The following is an 18289-nucleotide window of genomic DNA, read 5'->3' as shown; positions in this document are numbered from 1 at the left end:
CGCCGAGACTGGGCCGCCTCCGCTCGTCCCGGTCCCACTGGCGCTAAATTCAGAGACTCACGCCCCCTCCGCCCTAGCTCACCAGAGGTTCTCAATTCAGGGACAGCCCTGACTCCACCCCTGGGCGGCGAGGGGAAGAGCTTTCACCTCCCACGGGGGTGCGGGGGGGAAGGGGACTCCTCGCGCATGCTCAGGTCCTCTAGCAGAGCGAGTCGCCGACTTCCAGGGGGGAGCGCCTAGTCCACCTGGCTTCCGTGGGCCCTCCCCAACTCTGAACTGTGCAAGTGATTTACATCTTTCAAGGTAAGAGATTTGGGATAGCGAATCTCTCGGGAGAGGCTCTCGGAAGAGCGCCTCCTGAACTCACTCACCCTGTGTGGCCTCCATTCTGCCGGGCGCTATCTCACGTCACAACTTCCGCCTCCATCTGCGTACACACACCCCCTTCCCTTCTCCCGCCTAGAGTGAGGGACGTTTCCTCCAATCCGAAGCAACATCTCTTCCCTTATCCCTCCCCTTTGTCCTTGTCTTCTCTTATTAACCAATCAAATCTCTGAAGGCGTGCCTGCTACCCGGCCCCGCGACTCCTGGGAAATGGAGGTGGGCTTTCTTCTAACTCCGAAAAATTGACTACTCTCTCAATTATTGGTCTTTGGGCCAATGTGCGTGGTAGACTTGGCTCCGAGTTGCTACTGTTTCTCCTATGGAGACGCGGATTGATGATTGACAGAATTTTTAGCCATTGGCTCCGTGAACCCCTCCCCTTTCCCATTTCCCTAAGGGTGGCTTATCCAACGGAGATGGCGAACCAGGCCTGACTCGCCTTCCCCCAGGCGAAGGACCAATGGGAGGATGGGGGCGGGACTCGGGGGAGGAGATTGTTTACGTCTAGCTCGGGAGGGGAAAGTAGGTCAGAGCGCGGGGCTGAAGCGGAGCGCGGCGGTGGCGGCGCCTGAGGTAAGATCGGCGCCTCCTGGGGTGGGGCCCTTGATGGCTTGGCGGTCCCCGCGCGTCCCCCGGTCCCTTCAGGTCCTTCAGTCCTCAGCACGGATTCCGCTTGCGCTTCCCTCTCCCTCCGCCCCTCAGGCCTCTCCTTATGGATCTTCTTCGTCTTCGCTCAGCTTGCGGCGCTCCCCTTCTGGAGCGGACCGAACGGCTTGCACCGCCCAATGGGAGGGGGTGCCAGCGGTTGGTGCGGGAGGGCCCAGAGTAGCGGGGCGGGGCGGAGGCCGGGCCTTGGTAGCCCCGGCTTCACTGAGGCCCAGTGGGCATCCCGCGGGTAGTTGGAGCGAGCGGAAAAAGCGACAGGAGACAGTACGACCCATTCCTATGTGGAGGGGGGTCCCGGCGAGGAAACGGAGCCTCGTTATCGGCCCTGGTCGTTTGGTCGGAGGCCTGCGGACTTGGAGGGGAAAAGCTCCGGGGCCGGTCGGAGGAGGCGGGGCCGCAGGCTTGCCCTCCTCCGCATGTGCGCGTGTCAGGCCCAGGGTCCCTAGATCGGCCGAGGTCGGCCCAGCCTTTTCTTGTGCTGCGTCCTTCCCTGGGGTCAGCGTTGCCCGAGAGATTCCGCTGGCGGGTACCGGGCCTGAAAGTCCCGCCTTTGTTTCCACTTCGGAGGCCCCCGGGCGGGGTACTGAGGCCGCGGCTTCACTGACCTCGGCCTCCCCCGGACTTGTTTCTCGGGTGGCTCCTGTGGGTGTGGTTCAGGCATCCATCCCGGCCTCGCGCCAGCCTGGAGTGCTGCTCAGCCCCCTTAAGTGGCCGATGGAGAGGAAAGGTCAAGGGGCTGGCCCGGCCCCGGGCTGCGGTGAACCCAAAGACCGGGAGCCCGATGTGGTCAATGCTTCTGTAGGCCCTAAAGTGCGAGCGGGGTTGGGGGGGCGGGACCGTCGTGCCTTAAAAGGGGTCAGCAATTTTACAGGTGTAGCAGGGGAGGCATGCGGACTGGCGTGGAAGGGGGCATCTTGCCATGTGGAGGGGAGGAAAAAGTGTGAAAGAAACACGGAGTACAGCCCCAGATGGGGAAGGTCCATGAATCTGAACTGGGAGGAGTGACACTAAACTCTGGGGCGAAAGGGTCTGAGTCGGGAGGTCTGGCCTCTTATAGTTTAGCTGCCTGCGTAGTCGGTCCCTGCCCCCCCCTTTAGCCCCAAGTGTGGTTAACATTGGGGAGGCGCTTAATGTTACTTAACTCATTCCTTCGGATGGATGGATGGATTCTGAATCTTCTTGCCATCTGTTGCTTTGAATGTCTCCTTTGACTCAACCTACGGTAGTTTTCTATAATTTTGAGGGAGCTGGTGGGAAATAGGCTGATGCTGTGGGGAAAGCACTAGACTTGGAATCAAAATCTGAGATCAGATTCTGCCTCCAACTTTTATCTGTTTTACTCCCTGGACTAGTCAGTTTTTGCTTAGCCTCAGATTCTTCCTCAAATGAAGATGATAATGGAGATACTTCCTCTTCACCCCAACTTTGTTAGGATCAAATAAGGAAATACACACCAAAAAGCCACCGTATAAATGTTGGTATTAAAAGTGCTGTAATTTGAAGTTAGGCCATGTGCCCAACCTTGTCTCATTTATAAAATGGGGCTTTTACAAAATCAAGGGATGCACTTGGTAAAGGTTTTAAAACACTGGTGGACAAGGTGTTTGAGGTGTTGAGTTAGGAGTTAGCAGGCTGTGGGGGGTTTATTCATGTAGAAAAAATACTGGAGGCTCATCAAGAGATCCGTGACAATTTATTATCCTTTTTAAAATATGCATATTTTTAATCTTAGTCATTTTCTCTAGAAATATTTTCCCCCTGTAACAGCAGGAGTTAAGGGGAAGTTGTTAATTTGGGCAATTTGTGTGTTAATTTATTTACCATGCTACTACCTATAAGTATGAGGTTTTTTGTTTTTTTTTTTTATCATTTCTTTGGAACTAGAATAGTTTGGTCAAAATCAAAACATCCTTTATAGAATGCCCTAGTTCCCTGTTGTGGTGACTGACCAATAAGGGACTTGTTACGGGGTCAAAACATCTGTTAAACCCTTGAGACTAAATTTTCTTCTGAGGAGCCTGTGGTCAGATGTTTTCCCCCAAGTCTTGCACCAGTGTAGTGAACACTTAACAGCACCCCCCATCCCTTCCCCTTAGTTGATTAGAATAGAGCAGATAGAAGTTTCAATGGTGAGACCAGTAGCCTGAAAGACCCACCCAGTCAAGGAAAAAAAGCATGGTTACATTTTAGGAGTTGATATTATTGAGGTGAAGCTGAAATTTTTTTCTGGCTTTGCTTTCTTTGCTTTGCCTTCATACTATCTTGAGTTCATAAGGACTATTTTTGTCTGATCTGTGGTACAGCTCTCTTTGAGTGTCTATTCTTATCTGCCATAGTTAGACACATTACACTGTACCTTGACACTAACATAGTGATGTCATTTTTAGTTCTCTTCAAAAAGACAACCACCAACCAAACAAATTTATGTTTCTTAAGGCAGCTGGATTTAAAATCAGAAACTTAGAAGTTGTGTGACTGGACAAGTCACTTAACCTATTTCTTATAATAGCACCTACCTCCCAAGGTAGTTGAGAGAATCAACATTTATAAAGTGCTTTTACATTGAAGCACTTTGTAATTGCTGGCTGCTACTCTTGCCCTACCTTCACACCTCTTAATGGTTCGGGTCTTATGAGACCAATTTGAAAGTTAGAAGACTGCCTACCTAGAGGAAGTTTGTTTATAAAGTCTTAAGTGATATTTAAACATAGTTGAACTGTATGAACCCACATTTTAGGGATCTTTCTGTATAAAGAATTGACAGTCATGCTGGATATTCTGGGAGTCAGTTTCCTTATCAGCCATTAAAAGATGTAATACCTTATGATGAACTTTGACCAGAGTTTATCTTTCATCAGTTTCTTATATTTTTCTCCAGATTGAGATTGTAAAATTCTACCTTTTATGTACATACTAAGCAAGCATTGAATTACTGAAAAAGGTGGACTCTCTTATCCTTCCTACTGCCCCTCCCTTTTCAGTCCTTACCCTGCCTCTTAGAGTCTCTCCTTATGGGAATAGCTCATGGAGAGATTATTGGGAGATAATCTTAGTGGGAAGGCATTGTTATTAAAAGGGGATTGGGAAAGGCTTCTTGCAGCAGATAAGATTTTAAATTGGAATTTGAATTCAAGAAACTTTCAGATAAGGAGAAAGAATTACTGAATCCTTGTATGTAGAAAAGAGGTATTTTTAAAAATGGGAAAGGCAGGAGGAAGCCTTGTTAGCAGTGTCTGGAACATAGTAGCCTAATGGACTGACAAATTTACCCAGAAAATTATATATTTGAAACTGCAGGTAATAGGGAGTCCATGGAGTGGAGTCTGATATGTTTTGAGTATCTTTTCTAAGATTACAGCTAATAAATGTCAAACCTAGGATTTTTAATATATGTCTTCTGGCTCCACATCTGGTCTTCTTTCCAAGTGACAGTCATGACAAAATAGTCATGAAACTTAAGTGATTAAAGCCAAGATATGAATATAGGTCTAACAAAATGGAATAGGAAGTACTTTCTCTTCATCACAGTCTTCGAGGTACTATCTTAGATTTGTGATGGTTTTAGTGTTGACTCTGACCGCCAGAAGTGTTTGTGCTTAGGGTTCTTCTGTGTCCTTTTAAAAGTGTTGGTTTCAAGCTGCCCTATGGATTGAACCCAGTGGGGTTGAGGTTCTGGCTACTTATTCTATTTCTGGATGTGTAAATGAGACAAATCATTTATGCTTTCTTTTTTGCTGGCTTAAGGATTAGTGACTTTTAAAGTGTTAAGCCTGAAATGCTGTGGCTTTGTAATGGATAGATTTAAGGTGAGGACAACTACAAGTTCTGGGTATTATGTCATCATTGCAATGTAAAGGTGGTGGAAGGTCAGGGCAAAAATTCTATGCATTACCTGATGTCTCAATTCTGTTGATGATGTGCTCTTGATGTTTTTGTTCTTGGTGATTCAAAGTCTGGATTTGAATACAAGTGTCACCTGACTTCTTTTTAACAGTGAAGTAGGGAAGAAACTATACTTCCCCTATCCCAGTCTTCACAGTACTCAGATTTGTAATATCCATGGTCCCTATCTTTGATAATAGGATTCAACAATTAATATAATAATATAATAGCTGACATAAGAATTTCAATTAGAATTTGTAGTTTATGGGGCTGTGGTCAAAATGTTTACCTTGTTTATTTATGTGGTGCCTTTATGCCAGCTTGGGACTGGAAAAGAATGATACTGCTTTCCATTTTCCTTCCTTTAAAAGCTATGTAAATACTAGCTGTTTTATTTTCCTTTTCCTTTGTAAACACATTTTGTAGGGAATAGAGCTCAGCACTATCGTTGGTAGATGGGAACTGTATTCTTAGAGGTGATTTCTGGGTCAGTGAAGCAACCATTCTTTTTGTTGCTACAGACTACTTGCTTGTTTATGGGTCAAGAATGTTCTGTAGCCTCTAGAAACCTTCCCACTCCGTCTGTGTCAGGGAGACTTAAGGGAGATTTTGCAATTCAGAGTGGGGTCTTGGGTGGGTGGGGTGCCTTTGATTGAGCTGAGGAATCTGGGGGGGGGGGATCAGCTATTGGGTTATAGATTGGAAATTTTGTCATTATCATGTTGGTTTTAGGAAAGCTTGGAAGTAGTGGCTGAAAAGAACTGGACTTAATCCCCACTGGATGCTAAGAAATCTGTCTTTGCCTCTGGTCTCAGGTAGAAATTAGACCAGGCCCTCTAAAATTGCTTGCCTTGTGTAGTACAGTACTAGAAATTGAATGAGTTGCAAAAGATTATTAAACACGGTTCTTGCCCTAATGTAGGGTAGAAAGTATGTTAATAAAGGTAACTGATTGAATATAATCTTAAAAGCTGTGCAAAGCTCTGAGATGTTTCAAGAATTATAATAACTGACAGTTTAATAATACCTAATGAAACTTTCATTTCAGTCTCATAACCACCCTCTGAGGTAGAGAGTTGGGGTCCTTCCATCTTACAAATGAGGAAACAGACTCAGAAGTTACATGGTCACATGACTACTAAGTTTTGATTATGGGGTTCAAACCGAAGTCTTATGCATCCATATTACTTCCTCCACCTTAACATGTAACTTCCCTGTTTTGAACTGTGTACTGTAGGAATTTTTATCCCCATTTTACAGTTGGGTAAACTGAAGTCCATAGAGCCAGGATCAGAAGCCAGATTTCTCTCCAAAGCCAGCTTAAATGCTCTACTTCTTAGCTGGCAGTTACCTAAGAAGTGGGAAAAAGGAACAGATGGTCAGCATTCAGATTACAGCACACTGGCTCCATGGGCTGGTATAAATGAGGGTGGCTACCAAAGATCATAGGGAACATTCTCCATAGCTGGAAAAGTTTTCTCTCCCCTGTCCACCATCTCTAATTTTCAGCTCTAATTAGTCAAGATCTAAAATTCTCGCAAACATGAAAATACCTTGCATTGATTTGTATTGTTTTCCATACTTGATAGAGACATTAGAAATCATCTGTGATTACACTGAGGCTAAGAGGAAATAACCTGAGCTTCCAGTCATAGTAAGTGACAGACTGGGATTTGAAAGTTGTTCTTCCAACTCCAAATTCAGTAGTCTTTTAAATTACAGTCTTGATGATGCAGGAGGTTGAGAATTATGGGGTGTTGGGCAGTAACTGTGTCTGACAAGCTCATTGGGCAGGACTGGGAGTGGGAAAATCCCTAGTGATCCTGTGGTTGAAGGTGTGCATTAAGGGTGTGGCACTCATGCTAAAAAGGAAGAATGTGCTGCTGCTGGCTTCCTAAGTCCTGGGATTGAATATGGGAGGGGTGCTGGCTTTGGCTGTGATCCTTCATCATTTCTAGATGATGGTAGATGATGGTAGTTAGATACTAAAGAAGATAGCTCTGTTTCTAATAGCCTATTGCAGAGTCCCAAGAACTACATAGTTTTTATCAAAATCATGTTTTTGGATAATCTAGCTATGAACTACTGTCCCTGTTGAAGAACTCATGGGACAATCATGGGGAAGTTTTAATTCCTCCTGGAAATTGAGTTCTGAGGAAGCTTCCCACATCACAGACTTCATCTTACCCGTGGCTTGTTTCTCTTTTTTATTCCAGATCTTCTCCACCATGGCCCGACGCACCCGCAGCAGCCGGGCCTGGCATTTTGTTCTGAGCGGGGCCCGCCGGGAGGCAGATGCCCGAGCTGTGGCTTTGGCCTCTGGCACCACCAACTGGGGCTATGATTCTGATGGACAGGTGGGTTTCTGCTTTCTTCACAAGAAGAGTAATTAATTAGTAGGTTATTTTTAGTTCAGGTTTGAGCATTTTCAGAAGGTATCTAAGGAAATGAGCTTCAGGCATAGGAGGAATGGATATGAGAAAAACAGGACCAAATTCTCTTATCCATCATTAATTATTCTACACCAGATATTGGTAAAAAATGTTTTGTTTTAAAATGCAAAAAAAAAACCTCAGTTCCAAGAAGTATGAAAAGAGCAGATTGGATCTTAGCCTGCTAGTGGGCCCCTGTTAAACAAGTTCAAGATGATGTTTCAGAGAGAAAATGCCATTGTGGGGGAAATGAGGGATGGGAAGGAGCTTTGGGGCTATAATCAATGGTCTTGCCTTTTTGGTTTGATGTTTTTTTTTTTACCTATAACCCTTGCTAAGTATTGTTAGATTATTGTAATAGCATGTTTTCTCTTGGGTAGGACTCATAGTTGGTGGTACTATATTGGGTATGTCTGCAGTGCTTGTTGCTTCATGTTTCTATTCATAATGGTTTAGGGGCCATCTCTGTAGGTCTAAAAAGATATACCTAGGACACTTCTGAGGGTGGAGAGAAGCAAGTCTATGAGGTTTTCCTAGAGAGGCCAAAAGAAGAGCGGAATAAGGGAGAAGTACCTTTGTAGGCAGTAGGAGAAATTAAGGGCATTTATTTCCTTACCAGGAATGTAGCTGAGCTTTTAGGTTTTTATTCAGATAGCAAAGAAGTGTTTTCCTTTCTGCTGTATAGCTAAACATGAGTCTACAGTGCTGCAGCATGATGGCAAATTAGACCCCTCCATTTTGAATGTTTGGGTCAGGAGACCATTGTCCTTGCTCTCATGTCATTGATGAGAACATGGTCAGAGTTCCTGTACCCAGTTTTAGGGTTGACTCTTAGAAAAGGGAATGGGAAGTGGAAATCCCCATTTGTGATATATAAAATATAGCTGAAGCAAGGAATGGAGAGAGATGCTTCTTCACCTGAGATGATGTGAACACAACAGATTGAACTGAAATTATGGGATGGGGAGGCTTGCTTTTGATAGTCACTAAGCTTTGGGGGGAACTCTTAAGATTATGACAGATATTGAAGGTCCTGCAACTTTGAGGTGCCTGCTCTAAAGGAGCTGGTTACAATAGGAAGTGTTCTTTTGTGTTGCTGAGGTAGTAAGACCATCCCATAACCTTATGTTTTTTTTTCTTTCTGAATCATAGCAACAGTGAATCCAAGCAGGTTTTCTTCAAGTTTGGTTTCTTTCCAATTCTTTTAAAAAATTTCATGCTGATATCTTTTTATTGTTGCTTTCTGGGGATAGTGGGGGGAAATAAAACCCACACACCAGCATGAACCTTCCCTTGTGACAATAGCAATCATGCAAAAACATTTTATATGCTGAATATATCAGATTATGTAAACAAAAAGGTATAGTGCATTGAACATTTTCAGAAGGTATCTAAGGAAATGAGCTTCAGGCATAAAGAGGAATGGGTGCCCTCCTGTTCTTGGGGTTTTCCATAATTTTCCAGTTGCCTTGTTTTTGTGTTTTTTTAATCTTATTGCAATTATTGTTGATTGATCTTTTGTTTATTTTGACTATCCTATGGCCTGGCCTACATTGCTGTACCTCTTCCATCTTAGATTACCTAGTGGCCTTGAGAATTCACTCCTGTATGTTTCATCATAGGTAATGAGACTCATTGTCTAGTGTTGCATCAGGGGAGTGCGGGTTATATTTGTTGACAGTGTGTGGCTTAAAAATTTACAATATTTGTTGCAGTTGTTAGCACATACATTTACCATGCTGTTTTTACCTGTCATCTAATGGTTTACATTCCTTTTGCACCTTGCCTTCAGTACCTTATGCAAAACATAAAGTCCTCCCTCCCTTCTATCTGGAGAATCTCCAGAACCCAGGCTGAATATGCTAGTCTAGGACCTAGCCCTTCTCTTTAGGATTTAGCCCTTGTGGGGATCTTGATAAATTGCAGATTAGCGCATTATTTTACTAGGCATTAGAATTGGACTGGGTAACTTTGAAAATGCCTCTCTCCAGTATTTTAGAAACCTAAATACATTTAAACAGTTGGCAGAGGCCTAAAAGATGGGGTCTTTTAAATATCTCCAATTTCTCTCCAGTAAAAAAATTTAAATACCTAGTTTCTATTCCAGTGAGTCATCCACTTAAAAAAAAAAAACACAATTCAGGAAACCTAATCACATTAAGTTGTCTTAACAGTGTGAGTAAACACACAGTGTTCCCAACATATAGGCCCCATCACTGCAAAAAAAAAAAAAAGAGAGAGAGAGAGAGATCAAGGGCCTTGTTCTAAATAGTCAAGAACAGAAATACTTGGAAAGACTGTGGACCTCTAGGTTCTAGGTAAAGAGTAGGTCTGTATATCTTTGAAGTTGATTTTAATCACACTAGTATCTGGATGTTGGGATGTGGTGGTATGATGAAAGAATTGCAAAATAAATTCATTTGGATAAGAAATAAGATGGCTGAAGCGTCTTGAATTATATTATTTGATCCCAACCACAATCTTGGGAGCTAAGGTGTACTTATTTCTGTTTTACAATGAAGGAAACCAAGACAGGTTAAATGACTTTCCTAGGATCCTACAGCTTGTAAATAAATGTCTTTGAATTTAGCTCTTGAAAATAGGTTCAGGGCTCTTTCTGCTATTCCATCTAGGGCCTTCTCTCAAAGATTAACTCTGTTTTATCTTGGGGCTTGTGTATTCCCTAAATATTTGCCTGTTTTCTCCTATTCGATCTCTTATTCCCATCTTTGAATCCCCAGTTCCTGGCTAAGAGTAGGTACTTTATAAAGGCATGTTGACTTGCAACTTAAAATTGCCCTTTGCTATTATGCCCTCAGGTCTCAGAACAAGCCAACTCCCTCTTTTATATACTAGTCCTTTAAAATAGCCATCATTTCTCTACTCAGTCTGTTCTCCTAGGTGGGTAGATATTTACTATTGCATGTACAATTGCAGTACATTGCAGTACAATTAATGGGTTGATTATATTTGATGGATTCAATTTTTGTCTCACATTTTTTGTCAGAAGTGTAGAAGTTCTTAGTGGGTGTGTCAGGACTTATTTGGGTTAGTGTGATTAGAAAAAAGAGGCATCCATAAGATTTGAAAAACCACTAAATCACAATTATGGTGCTCATTCTTTTATAATAATAAAGAACACAGACACCAGCTACAACTGGCCTATATCAGGATAGAGAAGAATTGTGGCTCCTCATTTACTAGCCATGTGATCAACTTAGCACAACATTCAATCTTTAAGAGCCTCACTTTCTCCTTCTACTAAGGTGGAGACAATTCCTTTTTTGTCCTCATATAACATATAAATATGAGCAATAAATATCAGGAAGAAAACCATAGGAAGACATTTGAATAAAATATCTGAGCATATTTTTCTGAAGGCACTTTTGGGAAAGGGGGCTAATTTTGCATGAAATTTACCTCTTGATAAGCAGCTTCTTTTCTCATTTGTAACAAAAGGGATGCTAATGAACTTGATGGCCAGAGTCACACATTGCCTGGATTGTTTCCACTTTCATGGATTTTGAGAGCTCTAGCAGGGTAGCCTTTCCGAGCCTCCTTTCTATGGCAGCTGGTCAAGTACCAAGATTAGATAATAAATCTCTGTAAGGCATCTGAATGATAGAGCCATTAGAACTTTAAAGGCCAAGTTAAGAATAGAGCTTTCTAAAGGAGAAAAATAAATGTTGGAGTATTGGTTAGGTGAGTGGGCTGGAGATAAGGAAATTCTGGCTGAGGGAAGTTCTTATTCTTCTGTGGCCTTTCACAGACTTTAGTATTCCAAAATCTCTAAATCTTCACTGTATTACAGTGATGCACACTGTACTACCACCTATACTGTGGCTTTATGAATAGCTATGATTAAAAGCGTTTATCACTTTGTTCCCTTAATCCTGAAGCTGAGTCTTTCCACACTTTAATAGGTTGGGTTTGCAAAGGATAATTCTCTGTAAAAAGCTTTAGCTTTGTAGGATGTGACAGCTAGTTAAATCTGCTGGGATAGGTTTCAGTGACTTAGAATCAGATAAAGATTTGTGAGGCTCTCACAAGAACTCTGATTACCAGACTGCTGTGATTAGTCCTCATAATAATTTCCAGACTTGGTCACTTTCTTACAACTATTAACTTTTACTCCACTATTAGGTTCAACGTGGCTCTATGTGGTGTGTATTCCTGATATTTCTCATTTGTGGCTAGTGGTTCAGCTGCAGGTTTCCTATCTTCTTAGCACACCCTCTATGTTCTATAAGACCTAGATTTCCCCTTGTAACTCTCCTCTGTCAAATTAACATCCTGATCCTTAAATATAGGGACTTAGATTGGGCTACCAGCAAGAAGTTGATGCTGTGGCAGGAACGATATGGCTTTGCTCTCTTGTAAGAAGTATTCACTTGCATTGGCCTTGACGTTGAAGTTTAAGCAGGTAGTAGTTCTCAGTTTGGATGAGTCATGGGATTGACTCCTAGGATTCCTAGCCATGGAATTTTTGGTCATCAGACACTCTGATTCTGCAACCATTGATAATAATACACTTGTGACAGAGGAATCCTCAGCATTTTCCAGAAGTGGGCAGGTAGCTCATGCTATCTGTAATGATTACTTAATAATTGCTGCCTGAAGTTCCTTATGGCATCTTTGCAATAACTACTATGTTCCTGAATATTCAGGAACTATCCATGGATTGTGAAAGCCCTAGTGTAAACCTACGATTTCCTGAGGATCCTCAGTCCCAAGGAAGTTCTTTATTAAAAATGTTGCGCTTACTTTGCACTCAGTCAAATTTTCATAAAGTAAAAGCTGGAAGTTGCTCGGTTTGGAGGGTGATTCAGCAACTTAAAGCCTGTATGAAAATGTAATGTCATAGAGCTTGTTTAGTAATATTTATGATGATGTAATGATTCACTTTTTCAAATAAGCTCTTAGGAGGTGGACTTTTCAGATAGGGCAGACCGACAGGGAATCTCTGTACATCAAAAAGCATAGGCACTCAGGAGAGTGAAGCCAGGTAACTTGTTTTTTTCCAACTGGTGTGTGTTACCTATGTGGGACAGTCCTAGGCCACGTATTCCAAGATTCTTCTCCAGAGGAGAGGAAATATGATGTTCTCTGCTCTCCTGACTTCTTAGCACAGAAGATGGTGCTGGGAGCATGTTCCTCAAGCTGTCTACTCTACCACAGAGACCTCTTAAACCAATTAGAAGGGTAGGGAGGGACCCTTGTCATGGCTTTGTTGTCTTTTCTGCGCCTTTTCCTAGGCCTTAGCCCGTGAGCCACCACCATGCCCAAGTTTTGGACAGGCTGACGCCCTGACCTGCCCTTGGCTTTTTGTTTGACAGCACAGTGACTCAGACTCAGAGGCAGAGTTCCCTTCCCTGCCACCCTCCATCCCGAGTGCTGTGCCTGTGACTGGGGAATCCTACTGCGACTGTGAGAGCCAAAGCGAAACTCCGTACTGTGCCAGCCTCCATACCAGCCATCGAAGCAGGGACTGCCAGTGTGGCGAGGAAGATGACTGTAAGGGGCCTCCGGATTTCCTGTGGGGACCCACAATAGCCAATAGCCAAAGCTAATTAGCGGTTAGCAATGATTTTCTTGGGGCTCTTGGCTGTTTCTAAGGGCTTCAGAGTCAGCCTGCCTGGACTCAGGTGGTAATTAGCTTAAGCTTAATATTGCTTGCATTTGGTTCCCAGGCCAATGGAGTTTGGGAACTGGCTGGTTCTATATTAGAGCCTTTGACTTGTTTTTTTCCCCCCTCGTTGGACAGCTGAAAGAAAATGCAGGGGCAGTTTGCTTTATCAAAGGAAATTATAACAACTGCCTCTTTTAATGGAGAGCAGAGTAATATACCCTTGGGGTTCAGTACCAAAAAGAGAACATGGAACTGAGGTTAAGAAAAGGATTTTTAAGAATTTTTATGGCCATAGTTTGTCCTTGGGTATTTTTTTTTTCCTGGATTGAGAATAAGTCTAGAAAATGAAGAGAAATTGTGAGGATACATCAGTAGCAAAGCAGGATGTATCTCTTTACCTGACCAGGATCATCTGCATGTAGCAAGTTGAGGTCAAGGAAACTTGGGGGGAGCGGGGTGAATGTCTCTGGATTGGCCCTCCTAAGTGGTTCTCTCATTCAGCAGTGAACGTGATCCTGTTTTGCTGTTTTACTGGGCCTTTTTCTTGCCCTGTTAGCATCAGTCACACCAGCAGATGGTGTCAGTAAAGAAAGATGTTAGATTTGGCCTTGGGTATGTTGTGGGGTCAGTTCCTCTTGCTTGTCCTCAAGATAAGACTCTTTTTCCTCCAATACAGATTTTGATTGGGTATGGGATGATCTGAACAAATCGACGGCCACTCTGCTAAGTTGTGACAACCGCAAAGTCAATTTCCATATGGAATATAGCTGTGGCACAGCGGCCATACGAGGGAACAAGGAACTATGTGAAGGCCAGCATTTTTGGGAAATTAAGATGACTTCCCCAGTCTACGGCACCGATATGGTATATTAGGGGAATGTGGGGGAATACTGCTGTACAACATGGGTGCTGACTACAGGACACCTCTCCATGGCTTAGTGTTCTCCTTCCCTTCTCCCCACTGTTTCTGGTAGATGGTTGGTATTGGGACATCAGATGTAAATCTGGATAAGTACCGCCATACATTCTGCAGCTTGCTGGGCAAGGATGAAGACAGCTGGGGCCTTTCCTACACAGGTGAGCATATGAGGACTGATGAGAACGCAAGAAAAAGGTGCTTGTTGCTAAGACTCGGGGAGGTGAAAATCTTACTAAAAGATGGGTTGGGGGGTTTATGCCTACAGGTAGACTGGAAGATCTGAGTGGGCAGATTGGGGGAGGATATGGGTATGGGGAGAAAGGATCAAAAACTGTAGGAAAGATCATGCTGTATCTCTAGTATTCAAAAGGGAGGGCTAAAAAAGGGGAATTGAAATGAGATCCACCAAATCTAGTTTTCCCTTCTTTGGGACTGCCATTTCAGGACTTCTCCATCACAAGGGTGACAAGATGAGCTTCTCCTCACGGTTTGGCCAGGGTTCCATCATCGGGGTTCACCTAGACACTTGGCATGGGACACTGACCTTCTTCAAAAACAGGAAATGCATAGGTAAGGGCGGGAGCTGAAGCTTCAAGTTACAACATGGAATGTCTTTAACATGTGGATGACCTGAAGGCACCTAGGGAGAACATGCTGTTGGCTCTGGAGCCCTTAGAAAGAGCAATCCGGAATCTGGATCTGTGCTCGCTTTGGGTAGTTATTCCCTAGAGGAAAGAAAGGGGAGGCCCTTTGTAAGTGACCCCCCCCCCCCCCCACCCCCCCCAGTCTTTGGTCTCCATCCTCTCAGACGCTCAGATCCTGATCTGCCTTGTCCTGGGCAGCATAGATTAGGTCTAGGTACCCTGGGCTGTGCCTCCCAAATAGAGCAGAGAGGCCAATGAGTCCCCTTTCACTTACCTCATGTCTCCTGCCAGGAGTTGCTGCCACCAAACTGCAGAACAAGAAATTCTACCCCATGGTTTGCTCCACTGCCGCCAAGAGTAGCATGAAGGTGATTCGTTCTTGTGCCAGCCTCACTTCCTTGCAATATCTGTGTTGCTACCGTCTTCGCCAACTGCTGCCTGATTCTGGAGACACACTGGAAGGATTGCCTCTACCTCCTGGCCTCAAGCAGATGCTGCACAACAAACTGGGCTGGGTCCTGAGCATGAACTATAGCCCCCTACCGTCACAGTCGCCCAAGGCGGCAGCATGCTCGGGGAGCCCAGAGGCCAAGCCATGTCAAAGGAAGCGGTGTCGACGGACTTAACTTATTTTCCAATGAAAACTGCCTTGTTGGGCTTGGGGTGGCTTCTCTTTCTTTTCCCTTTCCTCCACACACTCTTGGGACAAGAGGGAAGGTTGGGAGGGGAGGTTGCCCATCCCCTTCCTTGGGAAAAGCTCCAGTGGTTTGAATTTGCCAAGATACTCCCCTCATTCAGGAACTAGTTTAAGGACACAGCACCTGCTCCTCACCTGGACTGGAAGACTGTGCCATGAACCCAAGAGCATCTGCTTGGAAACAGATAACAGTAAGGCTCCCTGAGCCCTTATTCTGGACTTAGCCCAAGGGTCACTCCAGGTCCTCTGTAGGGTGGTGGAGATTGCAGTGCTACTGCCTCCATCAGGGGACAGCATATGATCACTCCAATCACTCCTGCCTCATGGGAGGGGGAGGATAATGCTGCAGCCTAGCCTCAGTTGTTCTCAAATGTCCAGCTGAGAGGGGCAAGGAGAAAAGCCTGATTAATATTGTGATGTGTTCCCTCCCCACCTCTTGGGGCTTCAGAACTAGGATCTAGAATTTTTAAAAAACAAACAAAAAAAACAAAACCTGCTTTTGCATGTTGTCAGCTTCTTTTCTGCTCCTGTATCAGAGACTGTATCAAATCACTGTAATAAAGTCAAAATAGTTTATATTGAATTACAGATGACAAAAGTAAATGGGCCCATGTTTAGGAGTTGGGTGGATGTGTGATATGTGAGGGGTGGTCTAAGTACCGTTGTGATGACCTAAGGGGCCTTCAGGTTCATAGAATCTTGCTAAGATGGTGTGAGTTGCCAGGTACTCTAATCCCCTGCTTATTAAAATTGTAACTGCATCCTATCTATGCTGGAAATGGTGAAAGAGTTTAGAGTTCTCCTCTAAACTTTAATGAATTTTTCATTGAAGAAAAAAAAAATCTTGGCCCAACAGAATAACCATCAATTTATATCATCTGGCTCAGTTGTCATACTAGCCCTTTAGCTCTCACCTTGTTCAGCTTACTGATACTTCCCACTTCATTCCTTAATTACATCTCTTGCTTTGTTGCCCCTTTCCATGTTTCTTGCCACCCACAATTTCTGCTTCGAAAAAGCTTAGCCTCGTTTCCCATGTCTTTGTTCTTCTGCCTGGTTCCTTCTCCACCTTAATGCTGGGCAGCAAGGCATCAAGAAAAAGCCAATTGCTGTACTAACAAACACTCCTGAAAAGCTGGGAAATGGGGGGGGGGGGGGGATATTTTTTTTTTTTTTTTAACCTTTATGGGTTTTGCCACAAATCAATCCACACAAAAAGTCAGGATTCCACAAAATGGGAGACTCAAAGGGATAGATTTGGGCTGACTCTTCAGAACCGAATCAGATAATCTTTATTGCAGTGTTGCTGAGCCAGAGACAGGCCTTCCTGCTCTGTTGTACAAAGTGCATGTGCCTAAAGGTACCCAGTGATCATGTACAAGTTGGTAATTCCCACACCTCCTATCCTTCCCCCTTATCCAGTAACCTTATAACAGCTTTTGAACCCTCTTGGTCTGGGGTTGGAGGGTGTAAGGGGAGGAGATGTAAGATGATCTGACAGATAGGGTTGTGGAAGCTGAACAAGGAGAGAACTAAAGGGATAGTATGACAACTGAGCCAGATGATTTTGGCCCTGATTACTTGTAGGTAGGGGATTGCAAAAAGTCTTAGTCCTATCTGTGTTAGAAGACTTGGATCAGCAGCCCATGTTTTGTGACTCTTTGAGTTGTACACTGTCTTTCCTTGAGTGCCCTGTTCAGCAAGCCTTGCTCCTGGTTTCCATTCTACTTAAGTCTACCTTGACTTAACTCGCCTGGCCAGGCTCTCCAATAGAGAGTCTGGTGGGCCTCAATTTGAATCGGTATTGTCATTGCTCCTAAAAAGAGGCAGCCCATTTATTAAGGCAGACCAAGGGATGATGTCGGAGAACTTGCATCCCCAAGGAGAAAGCACAGAACACAGAATCTTGTATTTTTAAGATGATCTAACTCGTAGGGTTGTGGATGTTAAGCCAGAAGGGATACACTTTGGAGGTCGTTTGTTATGAATTGTCATTTTACAGATGAGACTGGGTTCTCTACTACTCGCTGTACAGATGAGAGTATATATGAGTAAAAGTTTCCTCGGCTAGACAATGTAATGAAATCAAGGCTGGAAATGAGAACTGAATGCTTAGAATACAAAATTTCTGAATGTGTGCTAGTACAACTGTTATTCTAAAAGATTGGCAGTGATCTCTCCTAGGCCCACCCTGGCCAGGGATTGAAGCACTTGTACTGACCATGGGCAATGACCTTTGTAATTGCACACACATGCTGGCTTAGCTCCTGCTGTGAGTGCAGTTGTAATATCACCAAGGTTTGTGAAGGAGGAGGAGATGAAGGACAAAAAGTACAGTTTAGGAGGGGGCAGTGCCCTACCAATCTAACATGATTTAGAAAGAAACTTAAAGCATCACAGATGACTGAAATTGCAAATAGTGATGTGATTCAACATCTCCTGTGCCCTTTCTGCCCAGCACTAGGGCAGTCCCTCAGAAAAAAGGCCCTCAAAGTTGGTTAGGGCCAGAAATTAACCTTCCTAGTCTTTAGTAGCAGGGTCTTCATCTCTGCCACCTTTGAGCTGGATATTACTCCATCTGACTCCTGCTGAACTCCCTTGGCATCAGATTGCAAGAACCTGAGCAAAAACTTTTGTCTTTCTGGTTCATCCATTTTTCCTCTCCCCACCCACAGAAAACTGCTATCTTGGGGTAGTTTCCTTTGTGGCCTTTGGGTAGTCTGGGATGACTAACACTGAAGGAGACTTAAGGAAAGTCCCATCTCACTAAGCACACCGCTGAATGATGGCTTTTCTTTGCATCCCTTAAGGCTCCTGGAACAGAACAAAGCAAGGAACTACAGTAACCAGCAGCATTCTCAGGTACAATCCCAAGGAACCGCCAGCAGTGAAATGATCCTGCCGCCAAAAGAAAGGAGCTAGTGGTAGAACCCTCTCATGAGAAAGGGCAATGAGGAAACTGGGGTCTTGTTTTGTGTCGTCTTATTTTTTCTTAAAACTTTGCCTTCAATAAAGTCAGTAGTGTTTGTTAATGAA

The 18289-nt window shown here is 43.9% G+C and overlaps 2 protein-coding genes across 5 annotated transcripts in view; one reads left to right on the top strand and one right to left on the bottom strand.

Moving 5' to 3' along the window:
* Positions 1-887, bottom strand: part of NUBP2 (nucleotide binding protein 2) — a 13017-nt gene extending 12130 nt beyond the window's left edge. The window contains exon 1 of the mRNA XM_003762005.4: positions 372-887. Coding sequence (XP_003762053.1) covers positions 372-387 — 16 coding nt within the window. The 5' untranslated portion in view covers positions 388-887. The remainder of the gene's footprint in view (positions 1-371) is intronic.
* On the top strand, positions 208-18289 carry SPSB3 (splA/ryanodine receptor domain and SOCS box containing 3). 4 transcript variants are annotated; one of them, XR_004230829.1, is made up of 8 exons: positions 873-957; positions 7149-7289; positions 12701-12878; positions 13670-13857; positions 13968-14070; positions 14357-14482; positions 14848-15444; positions 18064-18289. XR_004230829.1 is itself a non-coding variant. In XM_023497830.2 (7 exons), the coding sequence occupies exons 2-7, from the start codon at positions 7161-7163 to the stop codon at positions 15180-15182; spliced, it is 1059 nt and encodes a 352-aa protein (XP_023353598.1). In that variant the 5' UTR covers positions 208-303; positions 7149-7160; the 3' UTR covers positions 15183-18289. The 4 variants fall into 4 exon arrangements, 3 of the variants coding, with proteins under 3 accessions (XP_023353598.1, XP_003762083.2, XP_031801679.1); XM_023497830.2 differs by lacking the exon at positions 873-957 and adding an exon at positions 208-303 and having other exon boundaries at positions 14848-18289; XM_003762035.4 differs by having other exon boundaries at positions 14848-18289.

Source organism: Sarcophilus harrisii, chromosome 1 (assembly GCF_902635505.1).
Source record: "Sarcophilus harrisii chromosome 1, mSarHar1.11, whole genome shotgun sequence".
In the NCBI taxonomy this organism is placed as follows: domain Eukaryota; kingdom Metazoa; phylum Chordata; class Mammalia; order Dasyuromorphia; family Dasyuridae; genus Sarcophilus; species Sarcophilus harrisii.
Note: the sequence above shows the minus strand (reverse complement) of the source record. Positions and strands in the feature narration are given on the sequence as shown.

Coding starts and splice junctions, on each gene's coding strand:
- SPSB3 (XM_031945819.1), top strand. Junction 7,290..12,700: donor GCTATGATTCTGATGGACAG/GTGGGTTTCTGC, acceptor TTTGTTTGACAG/CACAGTGACTCAGACTCAGA. Junction 14,071..14,356: donor CTGGGGCCTTTCCTACACAG/GTGAGCATATGA, acceptor CTGCCATTTCAG/GACTTCTCCATCACAAGGGT.